Raw genomic sequence first — 15,844 nt, 5'->3', positions numbered from 1 at the left:
GTTGTCAGCTGACATTTTAAAAATAAGTTGTTTTTAGCACCACCCTAATGTATGTGTATGTATTTTTTTTGGGGGGTGGGAAGAAGGGGGAACAAGTCAGGGGCAAAGTAGTTTGGAAACTTTTCATGGTGATAGTTTAATTTAGTTTAGTTTGTTTTTATTAAAAGATGTTTACAATAATATATACAAAAATGTAAAAAAATATATAATTTGCTGAAGCAAGAAGACTGACTGTTTATACATATAAACAGTCAATATAAAATATGTATGTTTATATCTATAAACATACATACATATATATATATATATATATATATATATATATATATATATATATATATATATATATATATATATATATATATATATATATATATATATATATATATATATATACATATATATATATATATATATATATATATATATATATATATATGTGTGTGTATAAACTTCAACAAAATTTTCATCATTGTAGCATGTCATTTGCCTCAAGCAATATGATGCGTTAAAATAATATGACCCTGCTTATTTGTTCCAGTAATATAATTAATAATTATCTGATCATGTCAGGATTAAGATCTTAGAACTCAGACTTAAAATACCCTCTTGGCTCTACATTGAGTAAAGGCTAAAGATGGTGTCTTTGTAAAAATACTCATTTTGGGCATTAGTTCTGGATGTTGTTATTTTAGATGTTTAATGCAACTGTCTTTTGATTAACCTTCTTGGCAATGGTCTGAGAGTTTTTGTTAAGAAACCTCACACTTCTTCTTCATCTCAAAGGCTAGCAGACTTGTAAATCTGTTCTTACATTGTTTCTTTCCTAGGATGATTAAAACTGAAACTTCTTGACTCTGCTCTGGATTTTATTGTTCCTTTTTGGTGATGGTTTTGCAACTCATTCTGTTATTTCCTAATGATGGTAAAACTCTAAAATTCAGTTTAATCTTTCTGAGAAAAACTGGTTGTATGGTTTGCTTAACTTTCTGTTAGCTCCCAGAGAAGCTGATTCCAATCAACAGCTGTAAAATATCAGAGTATTAATAGTTCCATGTTGTGCATATTAGGTATCCTTACTTTGGTGTTTTATCATGACTTTGATTTGTAACTTTATTGATTAACAGAAACAAGGCATTTGCATAGCTTTTCCTTTGGGTTTCATCTACTATTTATGGTCGTCCATCCTATGGTAAAGTCAAGTTTACTTTTAATTCAAAATGTAAATAAAGTACCTAAAAATATTTAACAACCTATTAAAACCATTAGATTTTGATATCTATTTTTTACAAATATTTATGTAAAGGATAGATATTCAAAGTAACTTTTCAACTAATAAATTTTATTTCTTGTAAAATTCACCAGACCCACTTGCTTTTTGTAAAATTAATTTAAATTTGGTTGTTTCATTTTTAAATCTCAGTGCTGTTAAGTTTTGATTCTTTGAAGATTACAATACTTGAATGTTCAACTTGGGGATATTTATGTATCAATTCACCTATTTGTTGTGAAATCTGAATTCTTTGACCATTCTTTTATGTGACTCCGTTTAGCACCTCTTTATTCAATCAGTTTTCTTTTTGCATCTTATTGTTCTCCTTCTTTCAAAAACTGTACTTTTTTTGATGTTGTTTCTGATCAAATTGATCATGTCCTTTCTCATTATCTCTCAGTCAATATTGTTGTTATTGGTGACTTTAATACTCATTGGGCTGAATAACTCAGCCTTAGTGCCACTGACTCTGCTGGTTCTAAAGTTCAAATTTGTGTTTCTCAACTCAAAACTTTTTTTAAGTTGACTATCTGAGTAAAAGGTAGTTAACTCAAAAAAAGTGTCACATCAAGTGTCACTTTTTCCTGACAACATCATCTTCTCTTCTTGATTTGCGTCTTGTTTCTAAATCTATCTTGTGCTCAATTTCCGCTTTTTGAATTTTTTTCAGATTTCATTTTTTTGATTCAACAGTTTTTTTTTAAAACTATTGAATCATTTCTTTCACAGTATTAAAGTTTTTATTGATAAACAACATCGTTTTCTAGAAATTTCTTGTTTCTCATCTTTATTAATGATTTTTCTGATAATCTTACCTCGAAAGTAGTTTTATTTACTGGTGGCAGATTTACACAGTGGCGGCACAAAGTAAGGACAAATCTGACTGAATCTAGCATTTTTTACATTTAAGAGGTGGGTAAAAATATATGAAATCATCCAAAAAAAATAATTTTTCGACACCCTTACGTCTCAGAATTTGTTTATTTTTACACCACTTGCAGTCCATATCAAAAAAATAATAACTGCGAAAATTTTAGTTAAAAATACCAATGGGTTCCAGAGATATCGTCACTTGAAATAATGCTGACTCAGCATTTTAGTGATTTTCTGAAGTGACTACAAAGCAACTTTACATACAGTATCTTCATAATGGCTTGGGGAAATTTCCTAAAACTTGGTACTCTAATAGATTTTAACTTGAGAAATCCAAAAATAGCACTCTTAAGACTCGATTATCTCAAGAAATGCCTCATTTATCTAATTTTTTTCAAAATTATTGACTTGTAAATTAGTGATTTTTGGAGGTTAAATGAAGACTGTGGCCTAAAATCCCGAGTAAAAAGTTTAATTGTATATCATTATTTCATCTTAGGTCTACTGAAAAAAATTAGATTCATCAATTGTCTCTCTAATACGTGATCAAAATTTGCATTTAAAAATGGTGTCTTTTTAGAAAAATTTAAATTTTGTAACAAAAGCAATTAAAATATTTTTTAAAAAATTTATTTGAATAAAACATCAAATAGTGTTATTTATTGACTAGTTTAGGATATTTATAGTCATGGGCCAAGGAAGACGCCCTCCCCTCCCACGGGAGGCCCCCACGCCGCCCCCCATCTCCCTAGATTTTTTTTTATTATTTTTTTTTTTACATAAAATGAATAAATAATAGTTGATTGTTAAAATACATTTTAAAAACATATTTTTTCAGTTTAAGTTTGAGAAACAGTTTATTTGCGTTACTTCAAATCGATAAATACTTACCTCTTATTTCAAAGATCTTTTTACGATTTTAAGTCATAAATTTTAAAACCAAAGATATTAAAACGTTTTTAAAACATTTTGACAATTTTAGTAGTTTTAGACTAATATAGTCATTGACATAATAAGATGGGAGTGATTTGTGATTTATTTAAACCCCCACCCCTCCTTCTCAGCCTACAGTTCAAGAATTTGAAAAAAATAAAAGACATTTTAAATGCAAAATAGGTAAATAAAATAAAAACAAAATTATTTTAAACATAATTAATTTTTTTTTGTAACCAACAGTTTATATTCTTCAAATCTAAATCAGATATGTTGTATGTACGACCTGATATTGTTCGCGGTGTAGAAATTAGGCATATAACTTCAGAATTGAGCACCCAACACTCATCAGTTCTCATTGCCCAAAAGAAGTTTTTACCTGGTCCATGTGGATGCATGAATCTGACTTTTATATCAAGCTCACTTACATCTTCAGCAATCCCTACCCACCAAAATCCATCATAAAAACATGCAATATAATCCATTTTTTTAATATTTAATGAAATATCTACATAATGTTTGCTTTTTGGAATGATATCAAGTATTTCAGTGCATGCATCAGTACTTATTTTTTTATAACTTATAGTGTTTGGAGCAATTGGAATAAAATGATGATACATCCTTGTGCCAGGAACTGTTCTTCCACCTAAATATCTTTTTTCTAATTGTGCTCGTGTTTGATCAATTTCTTCTTTTGAAAATAACTTAAAATAAATTCCATTTATCTTGGCTTTACAAAAGGAGTACATTAAATTAACATCTAAAATCTGCCCAGTAGTTATTTGTTTTAGACTTTCTTGACATACTACTCTTTTACAGTCCCACCAATACCATCACAGGGGGATTTACCATGACTGGTAGATAAAAAATACCCATTCAGCATTTAAATCAAAGTCTTTACTGTGATGACAAAGATTGATAAAAATTTTTAAAATTTTTAAATTGTGCTGCACAACCATCGGAAAAGTATTTCACACTTGATACATCAGGTAGATTTTCTTTGATATATCTAGTTATATCTTCCTGAGTCTTGTAAATAAATCCTGTGTCATGATCAACATCTTCTGAAAGGTAACAAAAAGATTTATGTTTGAGAAGTTTGTTCTCTATAAAATAAAGTACAATTGTATAAAGTGAGCATTGACTTTTGCTCCAGTGATAACTTTGAACCTCATCCTGAACAACATATTGATAGTTTTCAGCAAAATCTCCTAAAATTAAGCATTCGTTTTGGTTAAGATTTTCTTTACAGTTTTTAAGTATCTACTTTGTGTTTTTGCAATATATGAATGAGTGGTAAGGTTGTCAATGCTGTCACATAATAAATCATTAAATTCATCTAGTGGCAATGACTGTGAAAGTAGTGTTGTACGATCGGTACTCTGCCATTGCTTAAATACTACATCTTCTTCATGCTCATGGTCCATAAACTCCTGCACTAAAAAACTTTTTAACACTTCAATACCAGGGCATTGGTTACATCGATGCAACATACATTCTGCATTTTCAAGAGAGCAAACAATCAATGCCATGAAATCTTTATAACTTTTATTCCACCTAATGGCATCAATGAGAAATTTTGTATTTTGGTGATGTATGCAAACACATACATTGTGGGTACCTGATGCATTAGTTGTTATACACCATTTAGGTTTAAGAGTACAAAATTTTGACAAACTGACTTTGACGTTAGGGTAGTCTTTTTTAAATGCAACATGTAATTCATTAAGATTGAGTAGCAATAATCTTTTTTGAACATGTTGGTTTTTCTTAATACTTACATAATCTTTTTTTCCTGGCATCATTCTTGAAAATTCATCACTTTGATAAAAGTTAATCACTAAATTAACTGTTTCTGGTAAAAGTGGGTTTCCAGTTTTTTTTCCGGGTAATGATAGAATTCCATTCTCATTTTTAACTTTTCTTGCTGTTCGAACAAGATACTCAGACACTTTAAAGTAGCTTGATATCTTTTTACGTGTCCATGATTTTGGTGCGAGTGTTAACATTTGCACCTTATGGCAATAAGAGTCAGTCTCTGAAATTTTATTTTTTATTTCATACATTAAAATGTCTAGATCATGGTCATTGTTAATGTTGTTGTTTAAAATGGGGCTTTTTATTTCTGTTGTTAAAAAAGTTTCTTTAATATTATATGCTAATGAGACCATTTTTGCAACTCTGTCAATAGTGTTCTCAAACTTTTGTTTTGCTACAGGCAATTTGCTGTGTTTTGAAAGACTTTTTAGTTTGACTGGTGAAATTCCAAGCAATTCTATAGTGGTATCTAACTTAATTTTTTTCTCACTTTTGAATTCCCATTCCTACTGTGAATTTAAATCTTCATCAGATTCTATTGCTTTTTTGTAACATTTACTGCAGAATTTCCAACCTGGGGTTACATAAACATTATTTTTTTGCAAATAGTTTGCCATGTCTATGGAAATCTTTATATTACCTAAAAAACAAATTTAGTTTTACGTGGTTAAAATAACTGAAATTATCAAACATTTTATAAATAATAAATTGTTTTCTTTTAATTTCCATATCAATTCTGTTGTAAATAAGGTAAGATTACCTTTTACAGCAATTTTTTTACTTTCCTTGTGTGTTCCAAAAGGATTGCAACACTTTGTAATTTTTCTCTCAAAATATTTTCCATAGAATTGCTCATGATAACAACATATAATTCTTATTGAACTATATTTTTTTCTTTAAATTTGCTCGCCATATTATTTCTTCTTGTTTTTCACAAGGAAGATCTTTAAATTGAACAAAACCTTGTTTTCTTAAAAATCCAGTTTTGTGGCAATGAATGTTAAGACTTTTTCCAATGTCACATTTCTCCATATTAATTATTTTTATTATTTATTACCTAACAAAATAATATAAAAATTATAAAATTAAAAGTAATTCTTTAAGAAAATACAAACAAGTAAATACCTTTAAAAAGAACAAAACAAAACTTATGTTTGTTTTTTATATAAATGGAGTTTTTAAGTCACCAATTTGAAATAATGAAAATTTTTTTTTTTTTTAAATTAAAATTAAATAGTATGTTTTTGCATTATTTATTCATTATATGCAAAAAAAAAAAAAAAAAAAAAAATCTAGGGAGATTGGGGGAGGGGCGTAGGGGCCTCGCGTGGGAGGGGAGGGTATCTCCCTTGGCCCATGACTATAAATGTCCTAAACTAGTCAATAAATGACACTATTTGATTTGATAGTCAATAAATGACACTATTTGTTTTATTCAAATAAATGTTTTAAAAAATATTTCAATTGCTTTTGTTACAAAATTTAAATTTTTCTAAAAAGACACCATTTTTGAATGCAAATTTTGATCACGTATTAGAGAGACAATTGATGAATCTAATTTTTTTCAGTAGACCTAAGATGAAATAATGATATACAATTAAACTTTTTACTCGGGATTTTGGGCCACAGTCTTCATTTAACCTCCAAGAATCACTAATTTACAAGTCAATAATTTTGAAAAAAATTAGATAAATGAGGCATTTCTTGAGATAATCGAGTCTTAAGAGTGCTATTTTTGGATTTCTCAAGTTAAAATCTATTAGAGTACCAAGTTTTAGGAAATTTCCCCAAGCCATTATGAAGATACTGTATGTAAAGTTGCTTTGTAGTCACTTCAGAAAATCACTAAAATGCTGAGTCAGCATTATTTCAAGTGACGATATCTCTGGAACCCATTGGTATTTTTAACTAAAATTTTCGCAGTTATTATTTTTTTGATATGGACTGCAAGTGGTGTAAAAATAAACAAATTCTGAGACGTAAGGGTGTCATGGTCTGGATGATTTCATATATTTTTACCCAGGTTCTAACGAAAGAGATTTTAAGAGATGTATGTTTTCTTATCTAAATTATTGAACACTACATACAGAGTGAACACATGTAAAATAAACATTGTTTTATTAATATTTGGTATGGTATCCACGAGCTTTAATCACACTCCTCATACGGCTAGGCATTGAAGCAAAAAGACCATCGATTGTTGTCTGTGGGATATTGTTCCACGCGCCTTGTAAAAATACCCACAGGTCATCCAAATCGGATGGTTCCTTTCCCTCAATGCTCTTAGACATGACACTCCATAAATTCTCAATGGGGTTCATGTCTGAATTCTGAGCAGGCCAGTCGAGCACTTCCACTCCATTTTGACGAAGGAAATTGGTTACCTTCTTTGCTTTATGACATGGCGCATTGTCATGCTGGAAGATAAACTGATTTCCTTGTCCAAACAGAGTATCAGCAGATGGTAGCATTTAGCCCTGAAGCACCCCAATGTATTGGCCTTGGTTCATGGACCCAATGCACCGATACAACTGCCCTACCCCGTGTCCAGACATGCACCCCCAAATCATAACACTACCACCGCCATGCTTCACAGTTAGTGCAATACAGTCTTTTTATACTTTTCATCAACTCTTCTTCTAACAATCAGTCTCTTTGCCCCACAGAATAGTTGAAATAAACTTTCATCGGAAAAAATAACGTTTTTCCAGTCCTCGACAGTCCAGTCTTTGTGCTCCCTGGCAAAGACCAACCATCGCCGGACATTGGCGGCAGAGAGCAAAGGTTTCTTTGCTGCCACACACCCTCTTAATCTGGCTTTTTGTAGTCTCTTCTGCACAGTTCTGGAGGCCAAATTAACTCCATGTTCCTCCGACAGTCTCCGGCTTAGTTGTGGTGCAGTCAGGCGACGATCCTGAAGTGACATGCGGACCAGCACCCGATATGAGCCGTCGTCTTCTTTGGCCTTCCGGAACGTGCCTTGTCTGCTGTAGAACCTGAATTCTGATATTTCTTAACAATTTTCTTGATGCCGCTTGCAGTAGAACCAAGAATTGTTGCAATTTTCACCATTTTCTGCCATGAAAACAGCACGGAGGCGCTCTTCCTGGGACAAGCGACGATATTTTACCATTTTTTCTACGACAAAAAATACTGATATTAGATCATTAAATTAAACTAAAACTGACAAAATAATATTAATACTGATAGTGAAGCTGTCAAAATGGAAGCAGATGCTAATAAAACACAAAAAAATTGGCTAAAGTAAAAAAACTTGGTGGAGAATACCTTAGAACTCAATAGTTACCCTTGACTGCTGGTTCTCAGTAACCATATTGGGCTTTAGATGACCTTAAATGACCTTAAATGATATATACTGACTCAATATGTGATTGGTAATACAATGAACACATATTTTCTACCAATTAATAATGATGACATTAATATCACAATGAAGGCACATCACTTACCTCTATTGTCTTGTTTCCTATGCTTAAAATATGATAAACAACTTACCAATGTGTTATATTAATTTATCTAAAAAAATATGTGCTTGTTGCTAAGGTAAACAGGAAGTGCAAAGATATTGACGTGTCAACACAACAGAGATCAATAAATGTAGCTATGATGCTTTCATCTGGTAATTATTTACACAAAAGTTGCAGTGATTTAATTTCTGCTGTATTTGTCTTTACTTTGTGCTGCCATTGTACATAACTATATACTCTAATCTAGACAAAAAGTTGTCACTTTTTGATTCCTCTGTGTCAGCTTGGGATTTGCAGTGGCTGGTAAACTATAGCATAAAAAAAAAAATCTGATGTCAACTGCTAGTATTTATCTCAATATTGTTGATATTCCTATATAATAATATAGTTGACATAAATTAATGAGGCTTCAAACTATATGTCTACTTCAATTATCCTTCACTCATGAAAATCATATATACAATCCAATATAGTTATTATTTGCTAAGATTGCTTTTTTTTATTCACTTTTTTCTTATTCCTAATTCTATTCTTCACAACTATAAATCTCTTATTTATGTATGAAATAGTATTGATTTGGGCTTGTTTTTTAAAGTCACCTTCTCTCTTTTAGAAGCAGTCCAAAATCCCATCATAAATTTTGTTAGATTTGCTCTAACTTTTTTTAATTTTTTTTTAATTTTAATTCACCTCCCCAAGGTCAAAAAAGCCACCATAGTCAAAGAGTCTGCTTTAGTTGTGGTTACAACCCTTTCTCAACTCTATAACTCCGAAAGACAAGCCTTGACAAACAAAGCGGTACTACCAGATGTGGTGGGGATTTTACTCGCAACTTTTTGTTTATGAGGCGAGCGCTCTACCAATACACCATTAGATCATTAAAACACAATTGCTAAGCTCAAACCTCTAAATCGTTGCTGTAAGATTGTTACATCTTCTCATAATTATTGCATCTTCTCGTAATTATTGCATCTTCTCTTTTCTACATATACTACTATGGTTAATTGAAGCAAGTTATCATTACTTCTTACATCACCCAAAACTCAATCTTGTATGAATTTTACCAAAGTTACATTTTTTTTCTGTAACAGTTTCTTTATTCTCAAACAAGTTTTATCTAAATAAGTTGTATCTAGATTTTTTCCTTAAACATCAGTACTTTAGAATTCTCTTCTGATGTTTATATATGTTTTATAACTATAACTGAACTGGTTATTAAAAATGTTAGTAAGCTAAAAGTTTCGGTATTTTTTTTATTTCTTTGGTGATTAAAAGAATTTTTAAAAATAAGGACCAATTTATCTTAGATGAATTCCAAATCTTTGTCAAATTAGTTTTGAAAAAGTAATTAGGCAAAAATTATATTGTCAAATTACTCTTTGAATTTTTGTTTTAACAACGTTACTATTGTGTTTATTACTGTTTATCCTCCATTACGTTTTTTATAAGATGATATCATGACCTGACACATACAAACATACATATGCAAACATATACATGATGTATAGAAAAAATTATACATATACATGACACATTCAAACAAACATTAACATATTTAGACAAATATGCATACATTTGGCATATACAGACAAACATGTATCTTTAGATGACATATACAGAAAAATATATGCATGTTTGTCGCTAATGTTGGATTTAAAAAGTATACTAATAATTGTTTTAAATTTCCAATTTTGTTTTTATATGCAACACCAACTTTGATTTAAAATTCAAGTTTAGTTTTTTACAAAAAAAAAAAAAAGAGAGAGAATGAAATAAAAGCTAAACTAAAATTCGAATAAATTAAGTAATAAATTAATACATTTAAAATGAAAACTTGAACTGCTATATTTAAAAATAACAGAAATAAAAAATCAAAAGTTTTTGCGTTTTGTTTCGAATAATATTTTAGAGCAAAACATCTAGTGTAACTACAGAGCTTTTGTGTTTATATCTGTTTTTTAGGGTTTTAATTTTGATCAGAGAACTGAGTATATTGAGTCAAAACCTATGACAAGGCTAGATATACAAAATAAGCTTTTGGCTAAAAGGGGAGCACAAACATAAATGTATAAACATAATATAATATATAATATAAACATAGATATAATATAACCCTGATATAAAAAAGTTTAATGCAACCCTGCCATTAGAACCTGATATTGTCTTGAAGATACTGGTCTTAAATTTGTTTAAGTAATTTTTTATAGTTATTTCTTTTTAGTCTATGTCGTTAAGTTAGAAACTTAATTTCAAAATGTAAAGTAGCAAAGGATTTATGTACTTTTTTTGTTGTGGTTTTATTTTTTTTTATATTTATAAGTTACAACAAAAATAAGTTGAATTTGCTTTCGAAATATTTTTAGGAACTTGATTCTGATGATAATAAAAAGGCTTTTCCCACTGAGCCCCTCTCTGCCCATGGAATATCATTTAAAGGAGTATTAGGAAAACTGATTCGAAAAGCTGTTAGTGAATCTAAAATGAAGACAGCCATTGAGCCAGAGGAAACAGTTGAAGACGCAGTTCCAAAAAAAGCTGGTAAAATTGAAAAAAACTCAGAAGAACCTAAAAGTACTCCAGAAAAGCCTGTAGAGAAAGAGAAAGAAAAAAAGAAAATTGTAGTAAGACCAAATTTTTGCATTTGAAGATGTCTTTAGTATTATTGATTTAGTTTTATTGTATATATGTCTGTGACTGTATATACAAATAGTATTGCACACACAGCGAAGCAATTGGATGCCATACTGAAATAGGGAGCTGTGAGGACTTTAGTACATACATAGACTGAGTATCTATGAAAAAAATGCAAGTGGGTGAATATATATATGTATGTATATATATATATATATATATATATATATATATATATATATATATATATATATATATATATATATATATATATATATATATATATATATATATATATATACACACAGTCAGAGATCAAAGTATTACCCCACCTTATAAAACTATTTTAAGATGGCAACAATTTCACAGGAACTAGAACCATCTGATTAATTTAAAGTTTGTGTTTTTTCATTTGTGTTGCTATGATGTTTTGCTATGTTTTCATTGAGTTTATTTATGTTTTTGTTAACTATTATGATTTAATTAATTAGATTTGTATTAGACTTTTGACTTTTTAAACAATTTTCCAGTATTTAGTTTTGTGTTTTTTCCTACACAAATCAATTTTTATCTTTTTAAAAATAATTTTTACTAAAAAAGTTTGTTCGCAAGTTCTAACTTTTAAAATATGAAAAAAAGTCAGTAATTCTAAAAAAAGCATTTCTTTATTATCTTTTGACAACAAACATTACTCGATAAGTTAAATGCAAAAAATGATTTATCAAGACTAGTTAAAAAATAGTCTCTCATTAGATGTTTAAAGGCAAGACAATGCAGTCAAATAAAGAACAACCAAGAAGAAAAAAAAAGATTTGCTACTTTCAGCAATTACCATGTTTAAAGGGATCCAAAAATGTAGAGACAAGTTGTGTTCATATTTTTAAAAATGTTTAGACAGAAATTTTATGATTAAAACAAAATAATGAACATATACCAAGAAAAACTAACTTTTGTAGTTTTAGTCGATGCTCAAACAAATAAGTCCAGTCACTAGTGGAACATATTTAGCTATAAACACTTGAGAGAAAAGAAGTGAGTCATTATATTAGAAAAAGTATTAGTGTACTAGTTATACTTTTTTGAACAGATGTTCAGTGTTATAGCAGGTAATTAAGAGAAGAAAGTGAGAACAGTATATCTGTACTAAATACTAAATGAATTTTTTTGCTTTATATTTATTTTATTTTAGAACCAAAATCATGACACAATTATGCATATTTTGTGATTATAAGAGTTCACAGCCAGAGCAAAATTAAGGCTGTTTAATGCGGTTTCTTGTTTTATATTTAGTTTATATGGTTTATTAAAGTTTTTTGTTTTATGCTTAATTTATATGGTTAAATGCAATTGTTTTATATTTACATTATAACTAACTTTAGTATGTTTTAGTTCAAATATTTGTTTTAACTTTAATTTAGTTTGATTTTAATTAGTAAAATAATTTGTTTTATACTTAGTTTCTACTTAGTTCAATTTTTATTTCAAGTTTTATTCGAGTCATTTGTTTATATTCATTTTATACTTAAATTAATATATATGTTTTAGTAAAATTATTTTTTTAGTATTTAGTTTATGTTTAGTTCTAACCAGTACTGCAAATATTTGTATTTAAATTAAATTTATTTGTATTAAATTTATATTTTATTTAGGTTATATGGTTTAGTGACATTATTAATTATTTTTTTAGTTTCTATTTATTTTAATTTTATATAGTTTATTGAGATTATTTGTTCTAACTTTTGTTTATATTTAAACTAAGTGTTTACAGTGTGGTGCAGCTGTGATTTTTTATTTAGCTTATATATAATTAAATTTGATTTACATGGTTTATTGGAAATATTTGTTTTACATCTAATTTACTTTACACAGTTTAGTGGAAATACTTGGTTTTTAGATTTAATTTTTATTTAGTTTTACTTAATTGATACAGTGCAGTCGAATTCTTTAGTTTAAAATTAGTTTATGTTTAATTTGAGCGGTTCAAGCTTGTAGTAAATTTGATACACAGGAAGGGTAGATATTACACTTTCAACCAAAACATCCCATTTACCAGAGAAGAAACAGCAGAACTTTTTCATGTGTTTCAGTAATAATCTGAATTAATAAATGATAAATTAGGCAGACAAAAATTAGAAATCTGATTGGATGGCAGAAATAACTATAAGTTGTTTAACTGTTTAATTTATTATCAGTGTGAGTATTTGTCATAATTTTATCAACAAATTTTGCAGAAAACAATACAATTATAGATGATTGCCATCATTGTGGTAAGGATAATGTGATAAACCAATTAACAAAATATTACAATATTACTCAATTTATTAGACATAAAGCACAACAACAACAAGCAGTATAAAAACAAACAACGAAAACAAACACATATTATAATAAGGAAAAGTGTGCACTGAATTACTTAAAGAAAGAGAATAAAAATATATCAGTGTTGAATAAATTTGTAAGTTATGTAGTATAATACCATATTCTTGTCAGGAAATGGATACCATCGTCATAACAAGCAAGTAAAACCCATCTCTATGTCTGCATCAAACTTCTTTTATGTTGCAACATTTTAGAGGACATACTACTTACATACTACATACATTTTAGAGGACATATTAGCTAAACACCCTAACTTGTCCCGTTTAAGGTGAAGTGCTCTGATATACTTTTAAGAAAGTTAACAAAACATATTGCACAAGAATAGACTAGAAATAGTTAAGAGACACAGCTTAAATGAATACTTTTTAGTGACATTCAATGCAACCAGTCGCAAAACTTCAATGCTCTGTTATGTATTTCTGATCTTTAAAAACTCTTTTTTACTGTGCATAATGTACAAAAAGTTGATGTTTCTTCTTATTGTTATTTTTAATACCGCATACATTAGTTTATATTTTAATAAATGTTACTTAATTTGTAATATCTGTGGCAATATTTATTTTCTTTATTTCAACTTAATAAAGACATTCTTTTTTCAAGTGGCATGATTTTACAGTATGCACACTTACACCATTATTCAGTGCCAACATTTACACCATTGTTCAGTGCCAATATTTACACCATTGTTCAGTGTCAACGTTTACACTATTGTTCAGTGCCAACATTTACACCATTGTTCAGTGCCAACATTTACAACATTGTTCAGCGCCAACAGCCAACATTTAAACGATTTAATTAATAACACTTTAGCAATATCGAAATTTAAATTTTCAAAGCTGATATGATTGTCAGCTATTTCATTTTTTTTATCTATAAAGGTTTTTTTTTTTTTTAAAGAGGTTTGAATCGGTATGGAGTTGCTGACATTTTAGCAGTTTAGTTATCAAAATCCAAATGCAAAATACAAAATTACGTCTATATTCATATGCAAATCAACAATATTTATCAATCTGCACTAAATTAACTTAATTATCAATATTTTCTAACGAAAAATTAAAGATTTCAGCAAATATCTCTAATAAATAATGTCGTATAACAAAATTGTTTAATTAAAAATTTAAGAATTAATAAAATGTCATTTCGGTAGAAGAACAAAAATGTTGTTGCAATAAATGGCCTAAATAAAACTAGAAACAAAGTTCATATTGTTTACATAAAAATAAAAAAGATTCAGAATTTATTATAAGGTGATCAATCTTTTTTATATATTTATTATATTGTGAGTGTACCATAAAAATCATAAATTTTTTTGGTTCTTCTGCTCAATAAAAAAAAACTTTCTTATGTTTAGCTTTCTTCAAAGGTTTTAGGAAAGTCATATTATTGATGATAAACTCTTATTTTAAAAAACAAATAAAACAAAAACAAATAATATTGATTTAAAAAAAAATTTTGATTTTTCTAAAAAAAATAAAATCAATAATAAATGAACAATTTTATTTAATCTTAATTTTATTATTTTATTTATTCTTTCTAATGAAGTTTTTGGTATTCTATGATGCATCTTTGCAGCCTGTCTTATGCATATTTGTAATCTGTCTTATGCATCTTTGCAGCCTGTCTTCATACTCAGGGTGGTTGCTTGGTCTCTTTTATGTTTGCCATCAGGTGCCTAAAAGATAATGGAGCGCTTCAATAGCTTACTCTGAATAAGTTTTTAAAGAGCTTTTTTAGCATTGGATCAATTGTTGAGTGTGGTAGATTATTATTTTAAAGTTTTGGAATGGTGGTAATGTCCTGAAGTTGTAAACTTAAGACTTGAAACAGATCAATTTTATCAGTATCGCCATCATTAAGAAATTTACTAAAGAAGGCACTGACAGAATTTTATTAGCATATGAATGAAGAAATAGCTGGGGAGAAAAAATGATTATGAGTAAATCATTCCAAACATTCACATTTATATATTAAAATGATTCCTGCACTCATTTCCAATGTCCACATAAAATGGCTGCTGCTCCATGTGAAGTGAAGCTAATCATTTAAAAGTATGTGTTTAAGAGAATTGTAGAAAATGGTTTAAAACTCTAAGCAACAGACTAATCTCTAAACTCCATTGGTGAGCTCATATCAAGAGGTTCAATAAATCTAAAACTTGCTTGATTTTGCACTATTGTTTCTACAGATCCCTAGAAATAGTAATTAGTAACTGACGTTTGAAATCGGAAATTTTGGCCAGAGAATTGGTAAGAAGTTATTTTAAAGGTGGAGATTTCAAAGGCTGTTCTTTTTTCATGATTACAAAGCTTACTTATAGCAAACCATGATAGAGTTTATTAACTTTCAGTTCCACAATGTAATCATCAAAAATAGTTAGAACTAATTAGTGCAGTGTCAGGATTGAAACTAAGTTGCAGCATCCCTGAAACCTTTGAATTTGACATTAAAG

General features: G+C 28.7%; 1 protein-coding gene across 3 annotated transcripts in view; it reads left to right on the top strand.

Moving 5' to 3' along the window:
* The window catches only part of LOC100202174 (uncharacterized protein PF3D7_1120600), a 97,261-nt gene that overhangs the window by 40,655 nt on the left and 40,762 nt on the right, over positions 1-15,844 (top strand). For all 3 annotated transcript variants that reach the window (XM_065798177.1, XM_065798178.1, XM_065798179.1), the window contains one exon: positions 10,749-11,006. In XM_065798177.1, coding sequence (XP_065654249.1) covers positions 10,749-11,006 — 258 coding nt within the window. The remainder of the gene's footprint in view (positions 1-10,748; positions 11,007-15,844) is intronic.

The sequence above is a fragment of the Hydra vulgaris genome, chromosome 05 (assembly GCF_038396675.1).
Source record: "Hydra vulgaris chromosome 05, alternate assembly HydraT2T_AEP".
In the NCBI taxonomy this organism is placed as follows: Eukaryota; Metazoa; Cnidaria; class Hydrozoa; order Anthoathecata; family Hydridae; genus Hydra; species Hydra vulgaris.
Note: the sequence above shows the minus strand (reverse complement) of the source record. Positions and strands in the feature narration are given on the sequence as shown.